The sequence below is a fragment of the Mustela lutreola genome, chromosome 1 (genome assembly GCF_030435805.1).
Source record: "Mustela lutreola isolate mMusLut2 chromosome 1, mMusLut2.pri, whole genome shotgun sequence".
Classification (NCBI taxonomy): Eukaryota; Metazoa; Chordata; class Mammalia; order Carnivora; family Mustelidae; genus Mustela; species Mustela lutreola.
Window position 1 is genome coordinate 195,926,367 of NC_081290.1, and position 27,108 is coordinate 195,953,474.

The following is a 27,108-nucleotide window of genomic DNA, read 5'->3' on the forward strand; positions in this document are numbered from 1 at the left end:
TAATTTTTTCAATGTCATGCTTCCTGTTCGTTCCTTAATGACTGAAATTTACATGTGTGCGGGAAAATCGCAATTTCCCCTGGAAGGCCTGAAAGGGAAAACCAGAGCCATTGGACTGTTGCAAGTGAGTGTACCCACTTACAAGGGCTCTGTGCTGGTGTGACTGGGAGTCTTGTGACTTCTTATGGGGTGTGTGGCTGTGAGCATGACTGGGAACTAGAGTTTGTACCTTTGTGGGTCTATGGCCATGTTTCTGGGATTGTGGGTTTGTGTTTGTGTGTGTGTTGTCACCCTTTGTGACCATATACAGTTCAATGTGTGTTTCTTTAAAAAAAATTATTTCTCATTTCCTGCATAAATTACTCCACGTAAAAGGCCATCCGGAGCTCAGTTCCTAGCATCCTTTTTCAATAAAGCAATATTATCACAGCCTAGTCCCAAAACTAGTCCCAAGAGAGGCTTTTCCTAGATTCTTTGTCAAACAAAATGTCAGCGACTCACCAGATGATGAGAAGAAGAATCCTTCTTGTTTATTTCCCGAATGAGGCAGACCTGAAGCAGCTCAGCCTCTTTGCACCCTTTCTCTGGCTGGGAGGACCGCGGCAGGGGAGCAGGTGTAGCAGAGGGGGTCACCGTGAAGCTCCCTGGACTCTGCTCTTTCACTGCACTCTTTACCCAGCTTTGTGACTTTGGGCAAGTCACAAAGTCACTTCTCTAAGCTCAGTTACCCCTTTTAAAAACAGGGCTCATAATACCTACTTTATAGGGCCATTGCAAGAATTAAATAACAAACTGGATACCATAGCTCTTTGTAAAGAACATTTGCATGTTGTGTGTACATATCCTCGCTGAATATAGACATTTATTAATTCCTTCATTCAACAAATATTTATTGAGCATCCTATATGTCCAAAATACATACTGGGCTCTGGAGAGATATATAGGCTTGAGACACAGTTTAGGATGATATAATCTAGTGGGGTAGACGGAGTGGCAAACAGACAACCACAACCCGGTGGGCTAAGTGCTAAAAGAATAGCACAGAGAAGGTCCTACTCTTCTAGAACCATCCTTGCAGCAGCCATGTAGAGGATAGACTGGGCCACAGAGAGAAACCCAGTAGGAGCAATTGTTGAGCTAAGGTGTGGCAGAGGAACTAGAGAGGAGGAAAACGTGGTCCACTTCAGGTCGGGGCAAAAATGAATGGTTAGCTTGTGCCAAGGTACGCTTACTTTCTACTTCTGGGGCTGAGAAGGCTGTCTCAGGATGAGGTCATTCTACAGGCCTGTTGGATGAGGGAGCAGGGGCTCACTGACTGGAGCGTCAGAACCCTGGGGAAAGGAATGGTAGGGGAGTTGTCAGAGAAGGGGCTGAGCCCAGCCAAGCAGAAAGGGAGGATGGAGACATGCAGGGCTTTGCAGAGATTTTCAGAGTGCTTCCAGTGGGTCCGAAGTTTTCTCCAAGAAAGAGAATCCTGCTGGAAAAGCTAAGTAACTTCTCCAAAGTCAGGGCTGGTCTTAACGGCATTGAAAGGATGGTTCTAGAGATGGAGACCCTCTCTTCCTAAAGGATGGGAATCTGGTCTCTTTGAGACCAGCCTTGTCATTCTGCAGATCGTGAGGCTTTCGCGGGGACGGGAGGGTTCAACAGCCAGAGCGGTCAGAGAATGAGATCACACTGTCAGGTCCAGGCTTTTGTGTACAATGATGAAGACTGATGGTGTTGGTGATGATGGTGATGATAAACAGAATTCAAAGGGTGAAGGGTTTGGACCCACCTAGCAAACCCATGGCCAGGCTGGAACGAGCTGCCATGCTTCCTTGACTCATTCACCCCACAAGGCAGTGAGAGTGGCCTTGGACACTCACAGATGTCTGCCCTGGGAGAGGTGCCTGAGGGTCCTTCCATCACCACACTCAGGCCAGAACAGGCCCTGGGGTGGGGGTGGGGGGGCTCCAGGGTGGGAACAGGCTCTTTCAAGGCTCTTAAGCCAAAGGAGACAGTGACTCTGATATTTTTTGCATTTTTTGTATTTTTAAATATAGAATGGGGCAGCTTTTTCAGAGTGGGCAGAAAACGGGCCTTTGGTGCGTTCCTCTAGCCAGAGATTTCAGAGGCCCAGGGCTCACCATTGTGCTAGTCACCTGCAAAAGGTATGCGCTGGCAAAACAGGCAAAGGTGTTCTCTGGGGAAGCCTGCCTGTCCTTGTCAGAGGGTGGCCTGGTTTAAAGCTTGGAAAGGCAGGGAAGGGCCTGACGAGAGCCAGAGAACCAGGGAGGGAGGCTGCTGGATCTCCCGGAGATCTGGTAGGGACAGATGGGACTTTATCTTCAAGATGACACTTCTGCTTCCTCCTTTGTCCCTGAAACATCTGGGCCATCAGGTCACATAGGGCCCCCGCCTTCCCATCCATCCATCTCTGTCTGTTTCTGTCTGCCCAGGCTGCCTGTTAAGTAAGCCTAAGTCCCGGGCCTAGGGCAGTAGTGTTGCAGGCCGCACACTAGCCTCTAGAGGAGAGGGATTTCACAGGACCCCAAGAGGAAGGGTGGTGTGTTTCTCTGGCCAAGATGGAAAAAGGCACACTCCGGCCCCTCCCTCAGGCAAGGGAGATGTGAGTGGAGGGAAGCATGCCCGGCTAGGACAGGTGGCCACAGCCCCCAGGGCAGTCTCCTCCTGGCACCCCCAGCCCCAGACTATCTCTCCTCCTCAGCACTCTCCGTCATGTGCATTGCCCTCCTTATGCTCAGAGCAGTTGCTGGCAGTGACAGAACGGAGATTACAAGCTGAATTTCTGTCTGGAAGCTTTCCCCAGGCGGTTGGGAAGCAGGTAGTTGTCAGTTCCAGGAAAGGAGAAATCCTTGTATATTGCAACCCTGAAGGGGTGCTCCGTGGGGGCATGCTGGTGTCGCCTCAGACCATCCCACCTCCCTTAGATGGGGCCCAATTAGTGCCTGCATAGGGGCAGGCCAGCTTCTCTTCTCTACTATCGTGTGGGTCCTGTCTGAGGGGCTCTGGAGCCTCAGTGCCACGTTCAGGGTGGCGTCTGGGGGCAGAAGTAAAGCTAGAGCAGAGAGAGAAAACAGAAAATCACATGGCTGCAGCAGGATATGGAGAAGGAGCTCCGGCTGAGCCTGGGTGGCTCAGTCAGTTAAGTGTCTGCCTTCACCTCTGGTCATGATCTCAGGGTCCTGGGATGGAGTCCCACATCAGGCTCCCTGCTCAACGGAGAACCTGCTTCTCCCTCTGCCTGCTGCTCCCCCTGCTTGTGCTCCTGCTTGTTCTCTCTCTCTCTCTCTGACAAATAAATAAATAAAACCTAAAAAAAAAAAAAAAAAAAAAAAAAAAGGAAAAAGAAAGGACACAATTAGAGGCTGAAGGAGCCGGCAGGCAAGGCTTGCACCCTTCCTCTCCCTGACCCGGACCTCTCTCTCCCCACCCCTGCCACTGTGGACTTTGGCGGAGGTGTGGGTGGTGTGGCCGACAGCCAGAAGCAGCAGCCACCACACATTGGAGGGTACAATTGTTTCCTTATTATCTAGACTGTGAGCACCTCGAAGGCAGGGAGAATGTGTGTGTGTGTGTGTGTGTGTGTGTGCGCGCGCATGATCTTTTATGCCCAGACCTCAGTATGCGGTAGGTTCATAATATGTGGAGGCTCAATTGAAGCAATGTTCCTCTGTCCAAAGAGGTGGCAGAGGGCAGGAAGGAAGCGTAAAAAGCTCCCCAAGAAGAGAGCTTTCATTTGCCAAGTTGGCCCCAGACACCTGGGAAATGAGGCAGGGGAGGCTGACACCCCCAGAGCTCCCAGGAAAGGCCCACCTGACAACTGAAGGCACATCCTCCTCTGTTTTTTTCTGGCAGCAACGTTTACTCAGCACTTAATACCACAAGCACTCCCTTTGAATGGGTAAGAAATATAGGAGCAAAGACCAGGGGCAAGGTTGGAATCACAAACTGTCAATGTCTGGAATCGGAAGACATGCCACTCGCTGGCTGTTTTTTTGAGGTAAGCCCAGGACCCGACCTTCCTAAGCCTCATTATCCACATCTATAAAATGGGAACAACCACCCGGAAAGAAAAAGGAATCTCCCATACATTGCAGATAGGATGTAAATTGGTGTGACCTTCCTGTAAGTAATTTGTAAAAATTCTTTAAAAGTGAACATTACCGGGGCACCTGGGTGGCTTAGTGGGCTAAATCCTCTGCCTTTGGTTCAGGTCATGATCTCAGGGTCCTAGGATCAAGCCCCACATCGGGCTCTCTGCTCAGTGGGGAGCCTGCTTTCTCCTCTCTCTCTGCCTGCCTCTCTGCCTACTTGTGATCTCTGTCTGTCAAATAAATAAATAAAATCTTAAAAAAAAATAAAAAGTGAACATACCTTTGGATTTGGCAGCTCCACATCTAGAAGCTTATTCTAAAACAATGATCAAGTCTGGGGCATAATTCAGCTATAAGTTTGGACATTACTTATGATAGCAAAATCTGGAAATAATCTAGACAACAACTGATAGAAATCTGGCTGAATAATTATAGTACATCCGTAAGTGGAATGCCATTTAGCCACTAAGATTGTAATGCATATTTTCCTTATATGCAAAGGTGTTTGTATGTTACAAATATAAAAAACTGACTACAGAACAGCCTATATAGTGTGATACTATTTTTAAGAAAGAGGAGTTTTATTTTGCATATTAACTCTGGTTATCTTTGTCTTGTGGGATAACAACTAACTTAAATTTTCTCCTTCTTATTTATCTATTTTGCCCTAATCAGCATATATTGTTTTGTAATGGCAATGGAAATGAAGTTGTATTAAAATAATAACCTTTAGAGGTTGCTTTAAGAGTTAAAGGAGACACTACATGTGCAAGCTTTTGGTGAACTGAGAAATTACGGGGATAAGACAGAGTCTCTGCCCATGAAGAGCTTACAGTTTGGAAAGAGATGAAAAATACATAAGATAACTATAGCATGGAACAGAATGTGGCAAAAGCTTCCAGGGAATGATAAACAGCGTGTTACTTGGAAACACAGATGAGGTAAAATTACTTGTGGTTCTAGAGGAAAGAACCAGAATGTTTGAGTTGAAATACAGGACTGGGGCCGCAGGAGAAGTGGGAAGCTGTGGGATGGGTTTGGAGAACAGAAAATGCTAGCGTTTGGAGGGAGGGTGGAGAGCCTGTGGGTAATGGAGAGGAGTGGGGCAGGGCGGTTTGGGGCCAGACTTCAGATACCCTGAAGGCTGCACTTGGTAAAGTGCCATCAGTGAACCTCTGCTGGTGTCTTCTGTGAGCAGGGAGTCCCTGAAAGTTCTGGGGAAGGAGCTGACATGGCAGCAAACCCCTGAGGGATAGCAAGGTCCTGCCTTGTATGGGGCCCGGGATTGGTGCAGAGTGAGGGCGTCTGCTTGGAAAGCTCAGTCTGGAGGCAGCTGACAAGCCGAAGAGGTGAATTGTAGGTGACAAGGGGCCTGGCAGGCATGGCCAGGGACAGGGCCCATGCTTGGTTGTGTCACTGGGCAAGGAAAGGAAGGAGGACCATTTTCTTGCCCTGATGGGAAAGGGATGGGAAGTGGTGGCAGAGTGAAATGAACAGGACACCTCTCCTGGGTTTGCTGCCAGGGGCCGGGGGATAGACAACCGGAAGCCATTCACAGAATTCACCCACAGCCCCGGGGACAAGGAACAGGCTGGGAGTATGCGGAGTGGGACACGAGTAATCTGGTGCTCAGGACATACTCTTCCTCGGTTGGTCCTGATCCCTTGGACCTCTCTGTGTGGCTGCCCCAGGACTGGCCGTGGCCAGGGGAGGGTGGGGGGCACCTGCCCCTCCTGCTGCTCTGAATGTATCTCTATTCCTCAGTTCCCCTTGGGAGGAGTCTGGGGTGTGGGCAGAGGGTTGGTGTTAACCCAGGAAGCTTTTGTTAATGGAAATTCATTCACCAACCTCGCGATCTTGGAAGCTTCTCTCAGCTCATCCCCTCCTTATAGCATACCCCAGCTCACTCTTTCATGAAGGTGAGAATCCATACCCCGTCAGGACCCGGATGCTGTGTCTCTGCCATCCCCAGGCCCAGTGGTGCCCGTGTTGGTGAGCACGCGTGCCTGCGCGTGTGCACGCACACACACACACACACACGCACACTGGAAGGAAGGCAGGAAAATCTTGTTCAGGTGAATGTCTAAGCTTCCGTTTCCCCACTGCAGCTCCAAGCCCAGGCCACTGTTTAGCTCCTCCTGTTGTCATGTCGCTGGTTAATTACATTCTTTACTGAGGTGCAAATGTGTTTTTACAAGGAGACTAAGATGGTGTTAACTAGGAAGGAACTGTGAATGTTAAAGATGCATTTACCTCTGGTTGCAAAGCTGGGGTTCTTGGCTGGAAGTGCTCCCCTAAGCTGTCCTGCAAATGCACCTGGGCATCAAGCCGCCCTCCTCCCTTCTCCGTCCCGTAACCCTGCCATCCTAGCCCCAAACGTAGCCTCCTTGGGGTTAAATTAGTAACTCAATCCATGAGGAGAAAACCAATGTGTGTGTCTGGGAAGTGTCAGGCCAGGCCTTAGAACAGTGCAGACCACCGACCTTGGTTTCTGGACGTCTTGGTTCATTTCGAATACTGAGAACCAAAATAATTCACTTCGATCTAAACATCAATCAGTAAGTAGTCCAGCCAGAGCCGACTTTAAGCCAAGGCTGTCCTTCACTGCCCATCTCTGTTTGGGGTCCATTGCCCTCCTGATTCTTCCTCCCTGCTGCCCACAGGTCCCCTTCCCCCTCACCTGTTAACGTTTCCTCAGAACCCCAGCCAAAGCCTGCCGCTGGAAAAGGGCCCAAGACTCAGCCACACATCTGAACGTGATGGCTACTCTTCCTTTGAGCTTCCTACAGTTTCAAAGAAGTAGGCAGCTCCTCACTAACTAGGGCCCAGAATCTCTCAGACTTGCCCACACTCTCGGAGAGAGAGGGCCACGTGTGCAACTGGTATCAGGAAACCAGGCGGGTGACCACAGTGTACTGCAACTGTGTGACAAGGACGTGGGCTCTCAAATGACTCAGTGGGCCTGAGCAGCCACACTGCGGAGAGAAACTGGCATCGTAAACATGGCAGGGGGTTCTGTGGAGGAGATGGCATATATCCCTCAGAGCCAGAGCGGGTGCCCCCTTGGTTTCTGATCACCCGGGGCCTCTAATCCCTTCTGAAAGCTGCTCTGCCCTTTTTTTACAGGTGCTGGGGCGCTAGCTGACAGGAAGAATTTCTGGCCCAGCTGGGAGTGAGAAGAGGGAGTGAGTCTCCTGAGGGCCATCCTCGAGTCGCCAGGATCACCCAAACAGTAAGAAATGTTTCTCCATCCTTAAACACATAAGTAAACCCTGCAGGCAGATGATCTTTTCTCCTGGAAACTTCGAGAAGCTGCCCATCCCATTAGCTGGCTCGTAGCTTATATAAGCTGGGAACCCACAATGCTGTATTGTTTTTACATTTTTCCTCCTCAGCTCCTTGAGGACGGGGCCAGAGCTGTGCCTCATCCCTGCGCCCCTCTCTTTTCTTCTCCGTAGTCTGGGAACAATGAAGTGTTGTGGACGCAGATAGTTGGGCTGCTGCTTCCACCCACCATGACCATAACCATCGTATAACCTTCTGGAGCAAGCGTTATCACTTAAGAATTGCCTGGGAGTCTTTGTTAAGAGGCACTACCTGGGCCTCGCTCCGGAGTGTCTGCTTTTCTAAGCCGAGGTTAAGACCAGGAGTCTGCACCCCAAGTGTTTTTGATGAGCACGGAGGAAACTGCATCCCAGGTGTTTCTGATGAACTCTGAGAAATAGTTCTTTAGAACCTATAAGGCATTTTGAATGGAGACTCTCATTTAATCCTCTTATCAGATAGGGTTTTTTAAATCCCCTTAAGTAACTTCATGATCTCAAAGACATTAAGTACCAGTATAGGCAGGGATTTAGAAATCCAGTTTTCCAAAACAACCCCTCTTTCTTTCCAGTAAGCCACGATAAGGACTGGATCTGTTGTGGTGAGACTGGGCCCCGACTCCAAAGGACGCTGCCCAGGACTTCGTGTAAATTTCCCTGCTGTCTCAGGGCTGCTGTGACCTTATGGGTCATCAGCTTTCATTTTGGGGGCAGTCATTGCCCAGTTCCTCCCAAAAGCTGGTTTCCCCGAAGAGAGGGAGAGGGAGACAGTACTGGAGCAGAAAGGTGAATGTTCCTGGGGGCCAGCTCCCCAAGGTAGCCAGGCCACAGGTATTCTGGGGGGAACATGGGCAGAACTGGCCCCTCAGTGCTCATCCTGGTTCCTGTGCCTTCTGGCCATTTGGGGAGCTCTGTGTTTTAGGAGTAGGGAGGTGTGGGGAGCATGCTGAAACCTGCTATGGCTCCTAGAGGTAAAAGCCAGAGAAAAAGGCCTATGTAGGGAGCTCAAGTCTTCACCCTAAGTGTGAATTCTACAATGCCCATTTCTGGGACAGAGATCTCTACAGATGATAGTGGTGGTGAGGCCTTAAAGAAGATGGGAAAATGATATAAATAAATCAGAGAGAGAGAAAAGAAAGAAAAAAGAGAGAGGGTCAGAAACTCCCGGTGAACCCATGTGGACAGGTGTCGCTGCCAAGTCTGGTGGCTTTCCCTGGGCCTGGTCATTGTATTGAGAGCCCAACTGCTCTCCTCGCCAAGACTGCAGGAGCTCAAGTCCCAACAGGCCAGACCAGCCCGGGAGAATGGAGGGGGCTCTGGCCTCCTCCATTGTGCTAGGTTGAAGGGAAGGATGGAAATGGGTTGAGGGACTGCTCACGCCTGCCTGCCGAGGGTCGCATCTTTCCATAGAATGGAAAGTTTCCGTGGATGACTTAGAGCAACCTCATAGAGCCCTCTGACATCCCCCTCCCTCTCCCTCCCCATTCCTCCCCCGTCCCCCCACCCCTCTACTGCCCCCCGGACTATCTTGCTGAGTGCCAGTCTGGTCTGTTCTGGGGACTAAACGCAGTTGACACCATTGCTGGGATTGGTGCAGTCGGCAAGGACAATTTTTGCAGCTAATGCTGGAAGGGTGGTAATCAGAGGAGCCGCCAGCTGTCTCACTTAAATTCTTAGCTCTCTCGCTCTCTTTTTTTAAAATCGTTTTGCTTACATAATCCACCCCCTTTTTATTTTCTAATTCTCTCCTTGCAAAGCTGGCACCAGAGGGGAAGGGCTGGGGCGGAGGGGGTAGCAATTACACATCAGTTTGGGGAGCATTTACATTTTGCAATTACAATTTAAAAATAAGCCTCGTTAATGAGCTCCACGTGTCAACGACAAACCCTAACTGACATACTCTCCTGGGCTTGCCTGCCTCCCCCTGAAGTCAGAGGCTCGGTGGAGGCAGAGGTACCTAGGGAGACACGGGCGAGGCCGGGGGCAGCATCGGAGGGCCCACAAGAGCCGTCAGTGTGCCCTTGAGGTTGGTGGAGGACAGGTGTGGGGCTGGGCACCTCAAAACCTAGAATTCGGCACTCCAGCTTCCCTCTCTTCCCTGCACTCACGCTCCGTCTCAGCCCATCTCCCTCCGAGAGCTGACACAGCAGGACCTTGTGTCCTCAGCTGTGAGAAAGGGAGCTTCCACTGCCAGTACCCTCCGAGGTGGGAATTTTCCGAGCCCTGTAGAGCAAGCATCACACCTAGTCCCCAGGAGCCAGCCAGCCAGCCAGTGTGACTGGATACTCCTGGACTGGGTAGAGGGACTGATCACACAGGCAGGGAAGGGAACACAGGAAGGGACCAGGATTAGTCGCATTGCAGTTGGGGAAGGACACGTCTCCTCTTATAGTTGGCTATCCTATATTTCATGAAGCCCTCTGATCTCTTGGGCTGGGACTTTGGAACCAGACACATCCACATTCAAATTCTAGCTCTGCTCTTCCTTGGCTGTAAGGTTTGGGGCAAGTTAAATAACTTGTGTTTTCTGACTAGCATTGTCTTTATGCAATTGGGATAAGTGTATTTACTTTAGACGTCATCTTTGAGGATTAAATGAGATGATATAGGAGAAAGCATCTCATCCAGCAGCCGGCACAAGAAATGTCCCATAAAGTTCAGCTCCTCACCATGCCCCTCCCCAGGAGCCCCAACATGCTTCCTCCTGCCCCCATTTCCAGCCACCAGGGACACTAAGGAAGGGCAGTCTGGTCTGATTTTGCCCCGTCTCCCCTTCAAGTCAAGCCATCTGTGCCCTGAGCAACTCCTGAAGGGGATCCCCCGACCCCCTTCCGCTCACACCCTGGCCAGCTCCCTATAGGATTTTCTGCAGAGCCTTGGCCTCAGGCCTCCGTTCCCGCCCTCCACTTCTTAGGGGCTGGCTCCGGACTCCGGCTTTCAACAGCCCAGTTCTCTCTTCTGGACAGAACTTCAACAGAGTGACCTTTTATCAGGCCCCACCTCTGTGCTTTCTTCTGTGAAATGAGGGAGGTGGGCCAGGCGCTCTCTGAGTCTTGACCTCTGTAAGGCTCCAATGCTCCCTCCCCAGAAGCTTCCACGGGAAAGGCTTTCATCTCCTGAGCAGCCTCATCCAGGCCAGGCTTGGGGCTGACCACGTATCATCAAAAACTGACATGATACTTGAAACAGATATAAAATAGCTCTTCCCTGTGGCAAAACCAGAGACGTATCTTACACAAATCCGAGACAAGGAGGACTTCCAAAAGCAGGCCCCTTGACATAGGGCGGAGAACACAGAAAGGAAGATAATCTCACTAGTTCAGGTGCTTAGGCAAACCGTTGTTAAATAGCATGTTGTACAAACTGTTCTAAGAACTTGCTTTTTTAACCTAGGCTCTGTAATGGACAGCTTTCCAGGTCAAAATAGGTTGACTCCATTGTTTTTAACCACCGCATAGTATTCTCCTCTGTGGACGTTTCATTATTTATTTTAGGAATTTTTAAAATTAGAAGTAAAGGGTACATGAGGGAAAAACAGTGTAAGAGATATAAAATAGAATAAAAAGGGTCCCTTCTTTCCCCTACCTCTACCCACAAGGTCCAAATGACCCAAAGTTAACTACAATTAACAGTCTCTGATTTTAATTATTTGGTGGCTGGTGTTTCCTGTGTTGTGTTATGTAATATACTTGAATCCCTCTTTCTTAATTTGTGTATTTATCTATTCACTCCTTGCTATGCAAGCTGGGGAAATTAGCATGTATTCTCCCCTTCCAGTTTGACTTAGTTTGATAATTTTTATTAAACCATATTTGCTACTATGTTTGATGTATTATATAGAATATAGTGTGTCTAAATATTACATGGTATATATTGTATAGCACATAGTGATTTATATCATGAATTCTATGTTATGTGTAGTCCGGATAATACTAGCTTTATAGAGTTATAAGATGTACAGTCTCACTATAGCTCCCTCTGCATTCCTCGTACAGGTAGATTGTAGGATAGAAATATTATCTGACCACAGAACTAAATAGTGTGATTTGACCAGGGGAAAGGAAATGGAACGGTCTGTTGTGACAACTTGGCCGCTGCAGGAGAATCTTCTGAGCACCCCCGCCATGTACCGCCTGTCCCTCCCACCCCCCCACCCCTCCAGCTTGCTCCCTCCCACTGGCTTCCGCTGGACCGCCACCATGTCTTGCGTGGACACTATTCTCTTTGTCTAATTCCTCTGTTTTACTGAAATACCACCTCTAATTATTTCGATAGGGATGAGTGGGAAATAAACTCTGAGTTCTTACGTGTCCAAAACAGACTTTACTTTACCTTCAAACTTGATTGATCTTCAGATAGAGCTCAGAATCCCATGTGCAAACCCTGTTCCTCTTAGGTTTCAAAGACATTATTTTACCGTCTTCCTATTTCTGATTTTGCAATGAGAATTTAGGGAAACTTTCAGTTTGCTTTTCTTTTGCAAGTTCAAAAACGTCACCACTGTGTGCTAAGGCTTGAGATTTTGTTTGCTCCTTTTTTTCATTACCCCTACTCACGCCCTGGGGCCACTTTCCATCTGAAGTCAACTGTCTTGCTTCAGCTCAGGGAAATGGTCATTTCATTATTTCTTTGCTTATCCTGCTCACTTTTCTCTGTTTGCTCCTGGAACATCCATTGCCCAGCACAGAGCCTGGTGCATAGTAGATGCTCAGTTAATGCTTACTGAAGTTATTGCTTGGGACCTAGATTCTGCTTAGGTCTCTATTATCAACTCACTGCGTGGACCTGGACAAGTTTTCTCATTTGAACAGAGAAGTCAGACCTCATAACTGCTCTGGAGGCTTCCACTCTGTGGGTCCTCTGGCAATCTGTCCTGGAGCTTTGAGTCCCTGCCAATCCTGGGACTGGGGAAGAAGCGAAAGTGAGAAGTGAGAGGAAGGCAGAAGGTGGACAGTAAGGCAGCCACAGTGGCCAGCCTCCTGAGATGTACATTTCCCTGAACCTTTCATCGGTTCAGCAACCCCAGCCCGTCCCCCATGGGGACCTCTCTCCTTTACCTTCCCAATCATTCTTAAATGGGCCTCCTTTCCTCTTCATCTCTGCTCCCTATATCTTCTCAGCTCACCTCCACACAAAGCTCCCATTAGTGAAATAATCCTGACCATGGCAAGTGTCTCATTAAGTGAGATTTTTTCTTTTCACTTTTATGAATCCCAGGACAAAGAGACAGCAGACTTCCCTCCGCAATCCTGCACAGCAGGTGCTCCGACCTGAGACAGCCAGGCCCTAAAAACGAGAGGAAAGATGAGAAGTCCCTACCAATAGATAGCTCGGCTCTGCCCCAGCTTGGGCTACCTTGTACCCTGGGGGAGGCATCTTGGATGAGAATTCCCCACTTGCTTCTCGTCCCCACCCTGGAGACTGGCTCTGGGAACAGACACCTCACACACAGCTCCCCTGACTGCCCAGACCAATCTGCTCTGGACAGAACCTCTAGATCTGGGAGCCAAGATGATTTGTTCCTTTTCCCTGAGAGGGCCAGACGCTGGAAGATCCAGGTTCACAAGGGCTCAGATCCCAGAAGATCATTCTCTGTTCTAAGTCAGAGCATCCTAATTGGTCCCTAAGAGCCAGAGTCCACCGTCTTCTCTCTTCTTGCATCTCCTGTCCTTGCTCTGCCATGGAAAGTGGCATCCCCTCTTACTGGAGAGAGAAGAGGGGCAAGTGAAAGGGCCACAATTTTGAACGTCAAGTCCACAAAGATTCTGTACCGAAGGCAGGCATGCGAGCTTAACGATAGAACACGAGTTGGCACTGCGAAAAAGGCAGTATTAAGATTCGAGGTGAGTTCTAACTTTCAGACAAACCACGAGTATTCAAAGAGTCTGCTGCTAATATGAAACACTTCTCCTCGGTGCCTGAGTGCAGCAGAAAGGGCCAGGAGATGACTAAAGGTTTCCTTATTAGAAGCCTGAGAACTACAGCCCCCTTTCCAAGGCTGGGTTTGAAGGGGCTGGGCTTGGCAGGGGGACAGGCAGGAGTCAGTGGGAAGGAGAACACAGCTGTGGTCCTCTGCACTTTGTTTAGCAGCTACCTGCTCAGGAGGCGGATAACAATCCCGCCCCCGGCCTGTAGAGATGACCTAACTGGTCCCCCATTCGGACCACTGCCCAGAATCCATCCGGGCTGGAACAGGAAGAAGGTGGAAAGGAGAGGGTGCACAGGAAGGGACTTCTGCAGGGGGAGAAAGCTAGGACTTGGGGAGCTATGACAAGAGATGGGCTACCTCCCTAAGGATGGGCTGCCCCAACTTGAAAAACCATCGCTGTGCAACTGGACAGGCTTTCCAAAGCTGGAGCCAGGTGCCTCCGAGCCTGTGAGTCATGGGCACACTTCCCTCCAGAACAGAGACTTCTCTGCCGCTGTGGGTGGTCCTGGGAAACCAGGGGCGGGTGGGGAAAGAAGTCCAAGCCGAGACATCCATGGAGAGCAGACGGCCCTCAGACTGCACGCTCCCTTCCAGCCCACCCCGGCCTGGGGGTGGGGGGGCCCACCTGGGCCGCTGCAGGGCCCCACAGTCCTGGCTGACAGGACGGAGACGCTGACGGAATCCCAGTCACCTGTGAGTCAGAGCCCCGGCCCCAGTGCCACGGGGTGTGGGGTCAGGGCCCTGGCTTGCCCCACTTTAGCACGGCACTAGTTCCCGGACTCTGACTCCCAGACAGCTAACGCACACGATCGAATTCCCCATTACACATCACCCCTTCGGTGCAGACTTCCCCCACGGATTTCTGTCATTTCATATGCATCCTTTAATTGTGTTCCCTCCCTTCCTGATGGAAACCCCAGTACAGCGAGTAGACAGTGGAGACTCAAGATGAGCCTCTCTCTCTATTTTTTTTTTAAGATTTATTTATTTATTTGACAGAGAGAGAGAAAGAGAGAGATCACAAGTAGGCAGAGAGGCAGGCAGAGAGATGGAGGAAGCAGAGCCCCATGCGGGACTCCAACCCAGGACCCTGAGATGATGACCTGAGACAAAGGCAGAGGCTTAACCCACTGAGCCACCCAGGCCACCGAGACGAGCCCCTCTTTCAGCTTCCTGTTCCCCGTCTTTGTCTCCGTGGCATGATGGGCATGAGACCCCTACTTCTCGCTACCAGCACCACTACCAGGGTTCCCTCTTCCACTCACTTTTGTGAAATAACAGCAGCAAACCGTAATGAAATATTTAGGTAACTGTGGACCCACGCAGCTGTCCGAAGCTGCTGGCGGGAGGGGCTGCCGAGGGGGGGGGCCTCCATCCACAGGGGCGAACAAAGCCGCGTGCCTTAACGGGGCTGCGCATGCCCAGGGTGGATGGCTATCACAGAATTCACGGAAATCCAGGACGTGGGGAAGCGCTTTAGATGGTACGACCCAGTTGGTAGCTTGTCTCCACAATCACTTTTGCCTCTTCTGTACTTCTCCCACCTGCTGAGGGGGGGCTCACTCCTCTGGCGTTCCCCTCCTCCACCCTGAGACTTGTAGGTTAAACGTTCAGTTGCAGACAGCAGACCATGGGTCACATTGGAAGACCTCCTCAGTGGCTCCGAGCCTCAGTTTTCACGCCGGTGAATGGGCACAGCCTTCCTGCTTACACCAGGCAGTGGCTGGGAAAAAGACACAAGGTTATCTGCATCAGAAACTTAGCAAAATGCCTGGGGCCTAGGGAAAGCTCAATAAATAGCAGCCGTTATTCGGTCCATTTGCCATCTCACTCCCCTCAAAATTTGCTCCCCGGACACAAACTCACTCTCCGCGAGGTGTACATGACTGCTGGAATTGGAAGAGCTCTGTTTTCCAGATTTGTTTGTTCCTTTCACATTTTAACAGTAAGCCAAAGAAATTAAATTGTAACTGTGTACATATCCAAGTCCCATAAGGAGATAGAGCTTGTGAAATTGTACGGCAGAGGATTTCTGTCCCCTAACACGGAAACGTGAGGAAGGGCCATGATCTTGTCTACCGAAAAGCACAAGGTTCGGTGGGCGAGATGGGGCATGCGGGTGGGAAGCAGATCCCCCACGACACAGAAACACACATAGTGATCGTTCATGCTTCCGTGCTGTACTTCTGCTTCAAGGAAGAGTAGAGTTTTGAGCAAAATTTTGATGAAGGAAAGGACACGAGAGTGTAATACAGAGACCTTAATGGCAGATGAGACGCACAGCAAAAAGCATGGAGGAAAACTTTCATAAGGTGATAGAGGGCGTTTCTGCTCCGCTGGGGCTGGAGACCGGTTGGCAATGCCCAGGAATGGGCTCACTGCCCAGCATCATTTTGTCTTTCGCACATGGCGGCCATCATCCTCCCTTCCCTGGGGCTCCCCCCACCCTGACAGATGAGAAACACAGAGCCAGTGTCCCCGCTGTCATTCCAAACAGCCATGAGGACCAAGCATGAGGGAGGCTCCTGGGCAGCCTTTCCTCCCTGAGCTGACCTTGTCGCTATGGACGCTCCTCGGTCTCCCTCCTTTTTCTCACAAGCTCCCCTGGGCCACCCCAAAGGCCTAGGGAGGAAGGACATCCATTAGCTGGGGGAGGAAGTATCAGGGACGAGTGGCTTTTCTGTGATAAACTGAGCCCAGAGAGCCACTTGCTTTAACAGCCCTGACTCTTGAGCGTTTTTTTCTGGAGGCAATTTTTTAGAAAACAGAACCACCTATCATCCAGCCAGAGGACGTGGTATCTTCCTAAGAGAGAAAAGGGGCCCAGCTGACCCTCCTTGGAGCATCTGGTTCCAGCAGAATCTGAGAGCATCACAAGGGACAGATGGACTAAGAATCAGGGTCCCTTATCCCTATAGATGCCACCGCCCGCCCCAGTCCTGTGGCTCCAGCCCCCTCCCTGCCCACCCCTGACTTCCCTCCTCTCTCCAGCTCCCCGGAAGTGCCGTTCTCCCAGTGTGCCTGCCTCGGAGAAGAGAAAGATTTCTGAAAGGGAGGGAGGCAGATAGGGCAGCAGGGAGATGGCTGCTTGGCTCCCTCCATCTGGGCTTCCCAGCAGCTGAGCTGTTCCTCTGTCTCTGCTGAGTTGTGAGCCTCAGGGGCCCAGCCCGTGTTGTTTTCTCAGCTCTGTTCCGAGCAGCGACTGCCGTCAGCTCTTGACAAATAATAATAAACCTGGGAATCAGGTTTGTCGAGGGGGATTTCGGTCCCTGGGTTCATTTTTAGATTTGTTTCTCTGTGTGTGTGTGTGTGTGTGTGTGTGTGTGCGTGCGTGTGCGCAGACAGGAGAGCACGTGATGGTGTCTTGGGGGAGCAGGCTGGGGCTCCCAAGTGCCCTGGCAATCCACCCTCACTCTAGCTACCCAAGAACAGGAGGGCTCTCCTCTGCCCCTGATCCTTGGGACTGCTTGCACGTTTAAAAGATAAGAGAAAGAATTGAATGAAAGGCCTCTAGCTCTCTCTTTTCCCTGTTCCTTCCTGCCTCTCCCACTCATGCTATTTGGGTAGAGCTGAAGGGGGCTGGCCATGAAACAGAGGGGACAGAATCCCAGCTCTAGGTTCCAGAGTTGCCTGAGCCATGGGGGGGAACTTGGCAACAGGCCCAGGGAGAGGCTTCTTGATGGAACCTTCAGGTGGGCCCCACCGGGCCAGCAGCACGACCTCCTGGCCTCCACTCCTGAGATGCAGCGCCAAGGGGAGGGCTTTCCTGAAAACAGGAAAATGCTCAGAGTCGAGCATTACAGGCAAAAGCTGGACCCAACTGTGGGTAAGCATGAAATTTAGGGTCCTACGGTGGGGCCCCTCCGGAGCGGAGCGAGCAGTACCCCCTTCCAGCAGCGAGGGAGTGGCCGTTGGAGGTCACCGCTGCCATCCCCCTGCCTCCAGGCAGGCAGGCAAAGGTGCAAAGCACTTACCTGTGAGACACGTGCAGGGATGGCACTTACCCTGATAACTGGCATGCTTCCCCCTCCCTTTCTGTTTTTTTGTTTTATTTTGTTTAAAGAAACCAAAGGGGGGAAAATTGCCAAGTTGTGAAGTGCTTTAAGAGATGAGAATCTTCATCAAAATGCTAAAAGCTGGAGGGGGAGAGTAATGTGAAAACTCTTGCCTGCTATTTATGGGATTGATTCTCAGATCAAGAAGAAGCAAGCAGTCGGATGAAAGGAATTATTGTTAAAGCTCCTCGGTAGGAAGATCTAATGGACAATTGCTGCTATCAGGGGGAATTAAATTGCTGTTTCAGTTTGTAAAATATATCAGCAGCTTTTTGAAGCTGGGAAAGGTGTGACAGCCCAGGCAGGGAGGAGAGTGAGGGCTCTGTCGCTTCCTGGCCCCAGTGTGGGGAAGCAGGAGGCAGGCAGGAAAGGAAGGCTGGGGAGTCGCTCTCCTAACTCTGACCCTGGTCCACGTGTTTGAAGCCAAACTGCAAAATAGCTAAACTGGTTGGGGCGGTGGGGGGGAGGGGTCGGGGGCAAGGCGGCAGCCCTGAGGGGCCCAAGTCTGGGCCCTGATGTTCTCAGAACCCCCATGAATCAGGGAGGCATGGCAGGAACAGGAGGGCGAGGTGGGGGGCTCCCCTCTAGGCAGGGTGGTCAGGGGGTGTTGTGGTCTGTGACCACCAACAGACCCACTCACAGCCAGCGCAGAGTCGAACCCTCTGCCTTCTGTAACTCCTGAGCATCCCCTCCCTAAACTGCGGCAAGAGGGATCCAGGGGGCCTCCTAACCACCCCAGCTCTCAGAACAGGGTCTCTCAGCTGGGGTTCAGAGTGCATAAATGATCTGTTGACCCAGCCACGAGGAAGATAAACTGCAAAATGGCTTTGGGGATAGGGGAAGGAGAGGAATGGAGACCCTTGGGAGGAGGACCAACACCATTTGGAAGAGACTGTCCTCCCTGTGTGGGGAGCAGGAGGGCCTCTGGCTTCTTTGACTTCACAGAAGGCTCTTACCCCTTCTGAAGACCACTTGCCCCACTTGGCAGTTAGGGCTGAGAAGGAGAGAAAGGTAGGGGGAGAGAGACATTTTCACATCTCTGAAAGCTCACACTGGCTTCTGCTCTGTCTCCATTCTGTTCCCTGGAGACCAGCATAACGGGGCATGACCCGGCACCACCACCCAAGTAGGCTTCTCAGAAAGGTAGTAAATGATAATTCGCTCAGAGAGCTGCAGGCAGCCAAGGGGTCTGAGTGGCCTCAGTTCCTCTCTTGCTGAAGTCAGTAGAAAATGATTTCCTATGGAGATATCCAAGCAGGAACCAGAGGGGCACCAGGGAAGTCGTCCTTCTGGCTAGGGCATTCTGCAGTGACCTGGGGCTCTGTACCAGGTGCAGTGTCCATGCAGACCTGGGTCATGGTGGAGCAGTGGCTCATTTTGGACCTTTAGCCAGCCGGCCTTCAGGACGGCAGGGGTCTGCTCCTGAGTGCAAAGACTGCTAGGGTCTCCCTCCACCTAATGCTTCCTTCGGTAACGTAGAGTTCTGGCTCCCACGCCCCACTCTGAGCCTGCTCTTATCAGACCTGAGGACTTCCACTCACCCCGAGCACCCGAGGTCAGAGAGATGGGGCAAAGCAGCATCATCCATGAGGCCACAGCACTCCTGTCCCCTGAATCCTTGGGCCCCTGACCTCCCCCCCGATTCCTAGAGCACCCGGTCCAGCGTTTGGGAGGCTCCTGGGGGGCTGGCCCCTTCCCTTCCTTCCTCAAGGACTCTTCGCTTCTCCCTCACTTGCAGACATGTCAACCAGACCTCCTCACATTTTCAAGCTTCCCAGCCCAGAGTTACAACCTCCCTTTCACCTCCATGCTCTCCACCGTCCCGGCCGTGGCCCCACCCGCCACCACCCAGCGCTAGCTCCATACACCCCACACAGTGACCACGGTGTTTCCTCCAAATCTCAAGATTTCTAGCCCTTCCTGGGTTTTGCGCAGAAATCTGGTGTGTGTGTGTGTGTGTGTGTGTGTGTGTGTACGCACCCCTGCGTTTCTTTAGATAAATCCACAGAGTCACATGAAATCAGTGACAGGTTGACACCGTTATTTCAAGATTCATCGCTCTGAGTTGCCAGCGCAGGAGACCTAGCCAACTCCTTCCCACCACCAACACTTTTTTTCCAAGCATAATTTATAGCAGTGGGGTGAATTTGTTTCCAAAAGATGAATATCACACTATCAGCAACAGCTGCCTCTCATTTTTATTTGTTTTTAAATTTGACTCAAAGTCCAATTCTCTATACACATCCGAAGCTGTAAATCCTAAGGCGACTGATTACATGATTTAGTAAACAGGTTCTATTATATAATGCAATTAAAGCAGGGCTCTGAGGCGCCACCTACAGGCCGCTTCTGGGAAGGGATCTGAGCCAGAGACTCCTTTTGGACGAGGCTCTCTCTAGGCGGAAGGAAAATAAAGGGGATTGCGCCAGGGTCGAGGCGGCAGCTCCGGAGGGAGAAGATGCAGCCAGCCAGGTTACTAATGCAGCCTTTTGGTCTCTCCTGCTGAGTTCACTCTGTTATTTCAGTCTCCTGCAAATCTGTCTAGACGTCAGAACCCAGGCCTGGGCAGCTGCTCAGAGGGCTCCCTCCCTGGCCTGGGGATAGGGGGTGGGAGGGGGGCTTCTGGGTTGGGGGTGCTGAGGAGAGCTCCTGGCTCTCCGGCCTCAGGGGCCTCTCTCCCTTACTCTCAAATGGGCACTGAGGAGGAGAAGACATGAGCTGGCTAGCCTTTGAAATGAAGCTAGAGGGGAGCCTGGGTGGCTCAGTGGGTTAAAGCCTCTGCCTTCTGCTGGGGTCATGATTCCAGGGTCCTGGGATCGAGCCCCGCATCCAGCTCTCTGCTCAGCAGGGAGCCTGCTTCCCTTTCTCTCTGCCTACTTGTGATCTCTGTGTGTCAAATAAATAAATAAAATCTTAAAAAAAAAAAAGAAAGAAAGAAAGAAAAGAAAAAGAAATGAAGCTACTATCCAACTATCTCCCTTCCATTCAACCAAGCTTGTGTTGAGGGCTTCACCATGGGCAAAGACTTCCAGAATATTCTGGTGAAATCCCTCATTTTGCAGTCCAAGAGGGGAACTTGACTTGTATTGGCCACAGATACATGACAGAGCTAGATGAGGATTCCAGACTTTTTGACCCTGAGCACAGGCTTTGAGCAAGGGAATTTAGGAAAAGAGGGAAAGGAGGCCCAGGCAGGGGATGGGACTTCCACAGCCTCTACGTGTAGCTAGGGAAGGAAAATAATGAAAATACTGCCGGTGTGTGTCAGAGGGCAGAAGAGAAGGGCTTCTGTGGGGCCCTCCTCAGTGTGTCTTAGCTTCCTTGCTAGGGAAAGAAGGATAGCAGGAAGGAAGGGAGGGAGGGAAGGGAGGAAGGAAGACAGACCCAGGGCCAGTGTGCTCTCCGCTCGCCCCTCTGCCCTAAACTACAACACTCTGCAGATGAATCAGGTTCTGGGGCCTCAAGAATTCTCGCTTCTCCAAAGAGCTTTTGTAAGCGGGAGTCACGCACAGGTAGCCGGGGAGAGGAGAGGGAACTTGCTTCCCTGGGCGCCAAGAGAGAAGCTGGACCAGAAGTGGGAGCAGGGATGGATGAAGAAAACAGGACTATCAGGGTAGGAAAGGATGGAAACACTTCCACACCTGGGCGGGTGCCCACCATCCGCCCAGCCTCCCATCTAGGGCCATGAGGCGGGACTGTGAGGAGCCAAAGGGAAGCGGTCCTGTCCCCGCCCCCTCCAAGCGGGTGCCAGATACAATGTAGTCTCTGCTAGGGTCAGAGGGCGAGAACAAATGCTGTCGGGTCAGCTGGCCAGAGAGTTCCCAATTAGACTTTGTTTCTCATCCTTAAGGCCCTGAGCCCCCAACCCCAGCACCCCAGCCCAATTACTGCTGGGCAGCATTAACCCCTTGGTGCCCTAGGCCGTTAATGGAATGTTAATTGGTCTAATGGGTTTCATGTCAACAAGTCCTAATGAGCTCCTTCCTAACGAGCTTGCTATTTTTTTCTAAGCCTGTTTGTCAACACTGGAGTTGGGGCTACAGACCCAGGGCCTCACCTCACAGGGCTGAGGGAGCAAGAGTTGAGACAGGGAGTGGGTGCTCCCTGGCTGCCCATTCCTACTTCCTAAAGGGGTGTCTTTTGATGTCCCCTCACCCACCCCCAACCTGTGCATCACAGCCTTCCTGGGCTCCTGAGCTCTATAAAATGGAGGTTTTAGCTCCTTTTGATAATATCAGTGACACGCATTATTTCTTCTTGGAGATCACTGTGGGGTTGAATGTTGCATTAAGGTTTTGTGTTTTGTTTTGTTTTGTTTTGTTTTTGTCCTCCCTCCCAGCTGTCCTAAAATAAAGGTTTTCAACATTAAGAACAATCTTTTGACGTGAGCCTGCCTTCCATGGGAAATTTCTCCATGGTAAATCATTCCTCGTGCATCCTCCATTTGCAGTCTTGGCTGCGCTCCCTGGAGTGCCCTGGTGTCTGGTAACAGAGCGCTGGGGCCTCTGCGCAGGGCGGAGCAGCCTCTCTGAGCCACTGACAAATGCCGGAAGCCGGAGACTGCAGTTTCTAGAGCCCAGGCCTACTATTCCCCTCCGGACTCCTGAAGAAAGTGTAAAAAGGGCTGGGTACGCAGGGATAGCTCAGGGAGCTCCCTCCACCCACTACGGAGTCTCACTGCGCCCAGCTTCAGACAAGAGAAGTTGGATCCCCACATCCTTCTCTCCAGGGAGGTTCCACACATCCCTCAGCTCCCCCAAGCCTCGCCAGTGGGGTTCCCCAAGGACGGGGGAGTGCCTGTGCTTGTGGAGTGGTGTGAAGAAAAGAGCAAGCTTCCGGAGATGGGTGTGGGGTCTCCCCTAGCGTCTCCTTACCAGAAGCTTCCGTGCCTGAGTGAGCAGAGAACTGACGAAACTTAAGCCCCTGATGAAAAGTCCTCCTGTTCTCTGGCAGGAGAAGCCCCCAGAGGGCAATGGGTTAGTGGCCTAGTGGCCTGTGGTGACCCCAGAGAGGGGGAGGGGAGGGGCAAAGGCCATCTGGGTCCTCAGAAAATTGTTCTTGTGTCTTCTGGCGAGGCAGGTCTGGCCCCAGCTCCCAGCCTGACAGACTCCAGACTGAAAAATCTCCTCTCAGCTTGGGCGTCGGTGGTTACTTCTGGCTGCAGACCTCTTTCACCCATTTCTCTTTGCCCCCAGGCTGGGTAGCCCTCCTGCCATTGCATATATTTCTAGGGACGGCAACTCCAAAATGACCCCAGCTCTCATTCACTGAACAGTGAACAAAGGAAAGCAAATTAAAGACCCCTCTATTTAGCCCCAGTCCTCCTCATTAAGTGTCCTCTGCTCTGCCTTTACTGACTTTCTCCTGCGTGAAATGAGGTTACCCCAAGACCCAAACCCAAGGTTAAAGGGAACCCGTTGCCCCTAAGAGGAGAGAGAAACCACGTAGGGAGCTCCCACCCCAGACTCTGCCCCCAGGCTCCCTCTTCTGGAGGCTGCTGGCACTACAGTCCTGCAGTGGTTCACTCTCTTTCCCTCCAAGGAAGCTCCAAGGAAGAGGTGTGAAGGCAGGTCCTGAGGCCCCAACCAAAGTTACCTCATCTGCCAGAGTTCCAGGAAAGGCTGAGCCTAACACACTCCTGAAATATCCTGATTTCCTCTTGTCCCTCAGTGTCTAACAGAGATTCCTCACTCATTTTAATCTCTCAAATGTCTTCATTCTGGAAGTTTCTTCGGACATCTCAGGGAGTCTCTATCCTCTTTTTCCCTTGGGAAGATGTTCTGCTCTGCTCTTGCCTTCCTTGGATGTTTACCGCCACCCAGACAAAGAGCCAGCCGCGAAGACAGACATGGTTTTCCCGCCTGAAGTGACAGGCTCCCCCGAGGTCTCCCTTCTGACACTCTTGACAAAAATACAGAATGGATCTGGGTGCCTCATGTGTGTGCGAGGTGGGGAGACCCTGAGTGTTTCTATTGCAAAGACATCCTGGTGGTCTGTCATCTGAGGTAAAGCCAGGGGAGGCGAGGGGAGGTGGTAGAGAGGCCCAGGGGATGCCCTGCAAGCCCTGCAGAAGCCCTCTGTCCCTTTGGGGTCTCCTCCGGAACCTTCCTTTCTCTTCATTTCTCTTTCTTCTTGCCTGCTGGGCCATCACCTCCCTGACTGATAACACTCCGAGGAGAGCTTGCCTCCTCTTGTTTATTCTCCCACACCTCCTAGCGTGTAGACGACACTTGATAAATAAATAGTCCGTGAATGAACACCTACACGTCCCGTGTTTCCGCATGCACTTAAGGTCCGAGCATAGCTGGAGACTCAGGTCAGGCCAGCCTTCCTGCTTCCTCCTTTTCCTGAAAAATAACGAAAAAACACCTACACTCTGTCTCATACTCACACACCCCTCAGGGTGCTGGAGACCAGGCCCTTCCCTTAGGCAGCTCCAAACACCCTCACATTACCACAGAATTCACATATGTGAACATTCCAGAAGACCCTAGGGAAGGCATGGGAAGGCATCAGTGGAACGAGGAGGAAGCCCCACAGTGCACTCAGGGAGAGGGAAGGGAAGCTCTGAGTCTGCGCTCACAAATGTTTCTAGCTCTTCAGCACCCTCCACCCAGGAGAAGCACAGGCCTCTTGCCCCACGGAGGTTCTTAGGAGTTTCCGGGCCCCATGATGGACAGACCTGCGGCAGGCAACTAGCCTGTGGTTTCCAGCTTTAAATATTTCAGGGCATCTAGTGTAGCTCAACAGCTTTCTGGGCGTTCCGTTTCCTTGGGGTAGGGAGTATTGCCAGGCTGTCTCCACTTACAACGCCACGTTCCATTTCAAGAAGAATCCGTGAGGCCCAGGAGGGGCAGCTCACTTACTGGTGATGGGTGGGGAGTAGTGCCGTTCAGGACAGCGGGGGACAGGGCACCTGGAGATTCGGGTCCAATCCCTGCTTCACTAGCACCGCCTCACCCCCTCTGCACACCCTCTGTCCCCTCCTCTGTTTGTAAGATGGGGGTGGTCTTGGCTCTGCTCCTCTGGCCCCAAGATGCTGGTGACTCCGTCCTGAATACAGGCTAAGGAGGCTTACTTAAAAGAACATCGCAGACATATCCATTGCTCCACAGTCACAAGCAAACACCTAGAAAAACTTGGCAAGTGACGGGAGGCTCACCCAGGCTCTTGGATGTCCCCCAGCCTCTTTCCCTTCCCTGAAAACCAACTGGTCTCCCCATCCTGGCCACCCCACCCTCCAGCCTGAGCAGGCCTGCACCCCCACCTCCCTTTTCGGCCACTAGGGGGTGTGACGAGCACGCCTGGGAGGGGTTAGCCTGCGCTCTCAGACCCCGGGGTAGCGAGGTGGGACTTGGAAGAGTTAGGGCAGGAGACCTCCTACCCCTGAGAACCCAGGTGGCTGTTCCAGAAGCCTGGGAAAGGGCCAGCGCCCTTGTCTTGGGGGATACCCGAATTGCCGCCAGTGCCCTGTGCTGCCACCAGCCAGGCTCCCCTTCCCTTGCCCCTCCCTGCCCACCAGGCCCCAGCTGATGCTGTACAAAGCATGGCTGGGGAGTGGGGGGTGTTCAGTTGTTTCACGTATGATTTGAATATCATTTCTTTTAAGTCAAAATGGCTCAGAAAGCCCCTCCCCACCCTGGCTTCCCCTCTTTAGCTTTCATTTGTTCCCCTAAAGGGCTTCCAGTGCTTGCTGTAGGCCCTCAGTCCAGGTGGCCTGGCCTCAGAATATGTTGAGCCGGCCGGTCCCCAGGGCTCCCTGCGCTCAGCCTATTAACGGTGCGGCCCCCTTTCTCCTGCCACAGATCCTCGATGTGAATCAATCCCATGATGCAACATGCCTCCCCAGCCCCTGCTCTGACGATGATGGCCACGCAGAATGTCCCTCCCCCACCCTACCAGGACAGCCCGCAGGTGAGTGTCGACTGACCAAATGACGGGAAGGGGGTGCGGTGGCCTTCCCCGGGTGGGACAGAGCGAGGCCTCCCCCAGCTATCTCCTGGCCACACTCTGGGCTTCTCCCGCCTCTGGAGAGCCGGTCAACACAGGCCCCCGGAGGACCATTGCCTTTGAGAAAACCGGGTTTGGACCCTACTTGGGTAGCTCTGTCACCAACATCGGGGACCATGGTCTGGAGCCCCCAGTCATGGTCCTTTCCCCACCCTCAGCCTGCTTCCCTCTTGGAGCAGACATCAGACAACCCAACCCCTCATGCGGGGAGATCAGATGCCTATGAATCGAGTCTGCTTTTGAGTATCTGGTGAAACCCTAATCAGAGGTTCTTCTGGAGCAGATCCCTCATTTACTGGTCACTGGAGCCCTTCTGTCCCATCCTACTCTGCCTGCCCATTCCAGGAATCACCCTTCTCTTCAGGATTCCGTTAGCTTCTTCCTAGAAAAAGGCCAGGACTGTATCTCTACGTCCTCCAACCCTTTCCCCCTGGTTCCCAGTTTCCATCCCTCAGCTCGGACACAACAGCCCCCCGAGCTCTCCTGAGACTCCATCCTGGTTGCCCCTCTTGAGACGGTGGCATTTTCGCACTGCCTTGCTGTTGTCTCCTCCCCTCCGTCTGAGGCCCGGCCCAGCTTTTGTGGGTTGGGCTCCCCTGGTCCTTCAGAACCATCCCTTTGGACCCGTGCTTCCTCCCATGCTCACCTCCCTCCGTACTTCGTTCTTTGGAGACCCTGAGTTAGTGATGTGGCTGTGCAGTGAGAGGGGCCTCAGTTCTCCTGCCCTTACCTTCACCCCCTCCTGTTTTCTCTACCCTGGTCTCTCAAGTGAGTGCTACTTTGGTAAGGGGGTAGTGAGTATCTGTAATGTGAACGGACCCAGCTAGAGCCCTCGTTCACTCATTCACCCGGCAAATGGGCAGTGAAAGCCTACTGTGTGCAGGGGACCAGCAGCTCTGTCTGACGCCCTTCACTCCTGAGCATTTCACGCGCAGCTGTTCTCAGGGACTACGTAGCAGGTCTGTGCAGCACGAGGTGGGTATTAAGATGCAGACACAGGGTTGACTGAATTTGATCACATTAGGTCCAAGGATCCAGACCCCCGCAGCCTGGTGTGAGCATACAGCCGCTGCTCCATCCTTCCCTGATTCCCCCCACCTCCCCCTGCCCCCAAGAAATCACCACTTTACAGAACGTCCAGCCTGCAGACCACCACTGACTCCTCTCCCCGCCGGAAATTGAAAAGCACTTGTCATTCTCCGGCCTTCCAACACACCTCCTATGCGGCCAAGCTCCTGCCCACATCTGGAGCTTTCTACGAATGACTGCAGGGGCGGACTCAGCATTTACGTGGTCCCTCTATTTGAAAGCTTCCAGGCATGCGACACCACGTCAGGACCCTCCCCTCCATAGTCAGAATGAAATGCGGGAGGCCTGGCCTGTGGAGACCTAGGAGCACAGAGGTCATCATGGGGAATGAGCTTCCTCCTTCCTCAATAGAGGAAGCCTGTGCTCGGGCAGCGTTGGGGACCCCCAGGGTCCCGATAAAGTCAAGCACTTCGGCTCCGTTTCTTTTGTGGTTAGATCCTACTCTCCTAGCTTCACAGTAGAAATGGGGGACAGACGTGGGGTCACTTCCTATCCTTAGCAGGTGGTGGGTGCCAAGGCCTCATACGCGACGCTCGGGGACAGACGAGGGCAGGGCCAAGAGGTCAGAGAGCATTGGACCAGCACAGCTGGTGGATGCTGCC

The 27,108-nt window shown here is 52.1% G+C and overlaps 1 protein-coding gene across 5 annotated transcripts in view; it reads left to right on the top strand.

Moving 5' to 3' along the window:
• PKNOX2 (PBX/knotted 1 homeobox 2) overlaps window positions 1–27,108 on the top strand; it is a 250,170-nt gene that overhangs the window by 148,534 nt on the left and 74,528 nt on the right. For 4 of the 5 annotated variants that reach the window (XM_059183944.1, XM_059183972.1, XM_059183979.1 and 1 more), the window contains 2 exons: window positions 7,227–7,332; window positions 25,213–25,321. In XM_059183944.1, coding sequence (XP_059039927.1) covers window positions 25,235–25,321 — 87 coding nt within the window. In that variant the 5' untranslated portion in view covers window positions 7,227–7,332; window positions 25,213–25,234. The remainder of the gene's footprint in view (window positions 1–7,226; window positions 7,333–25,212; window positions 25,322–27,108) is intronic. The other variant, XM_059183961.1, reaches the window with a different exon arrangement.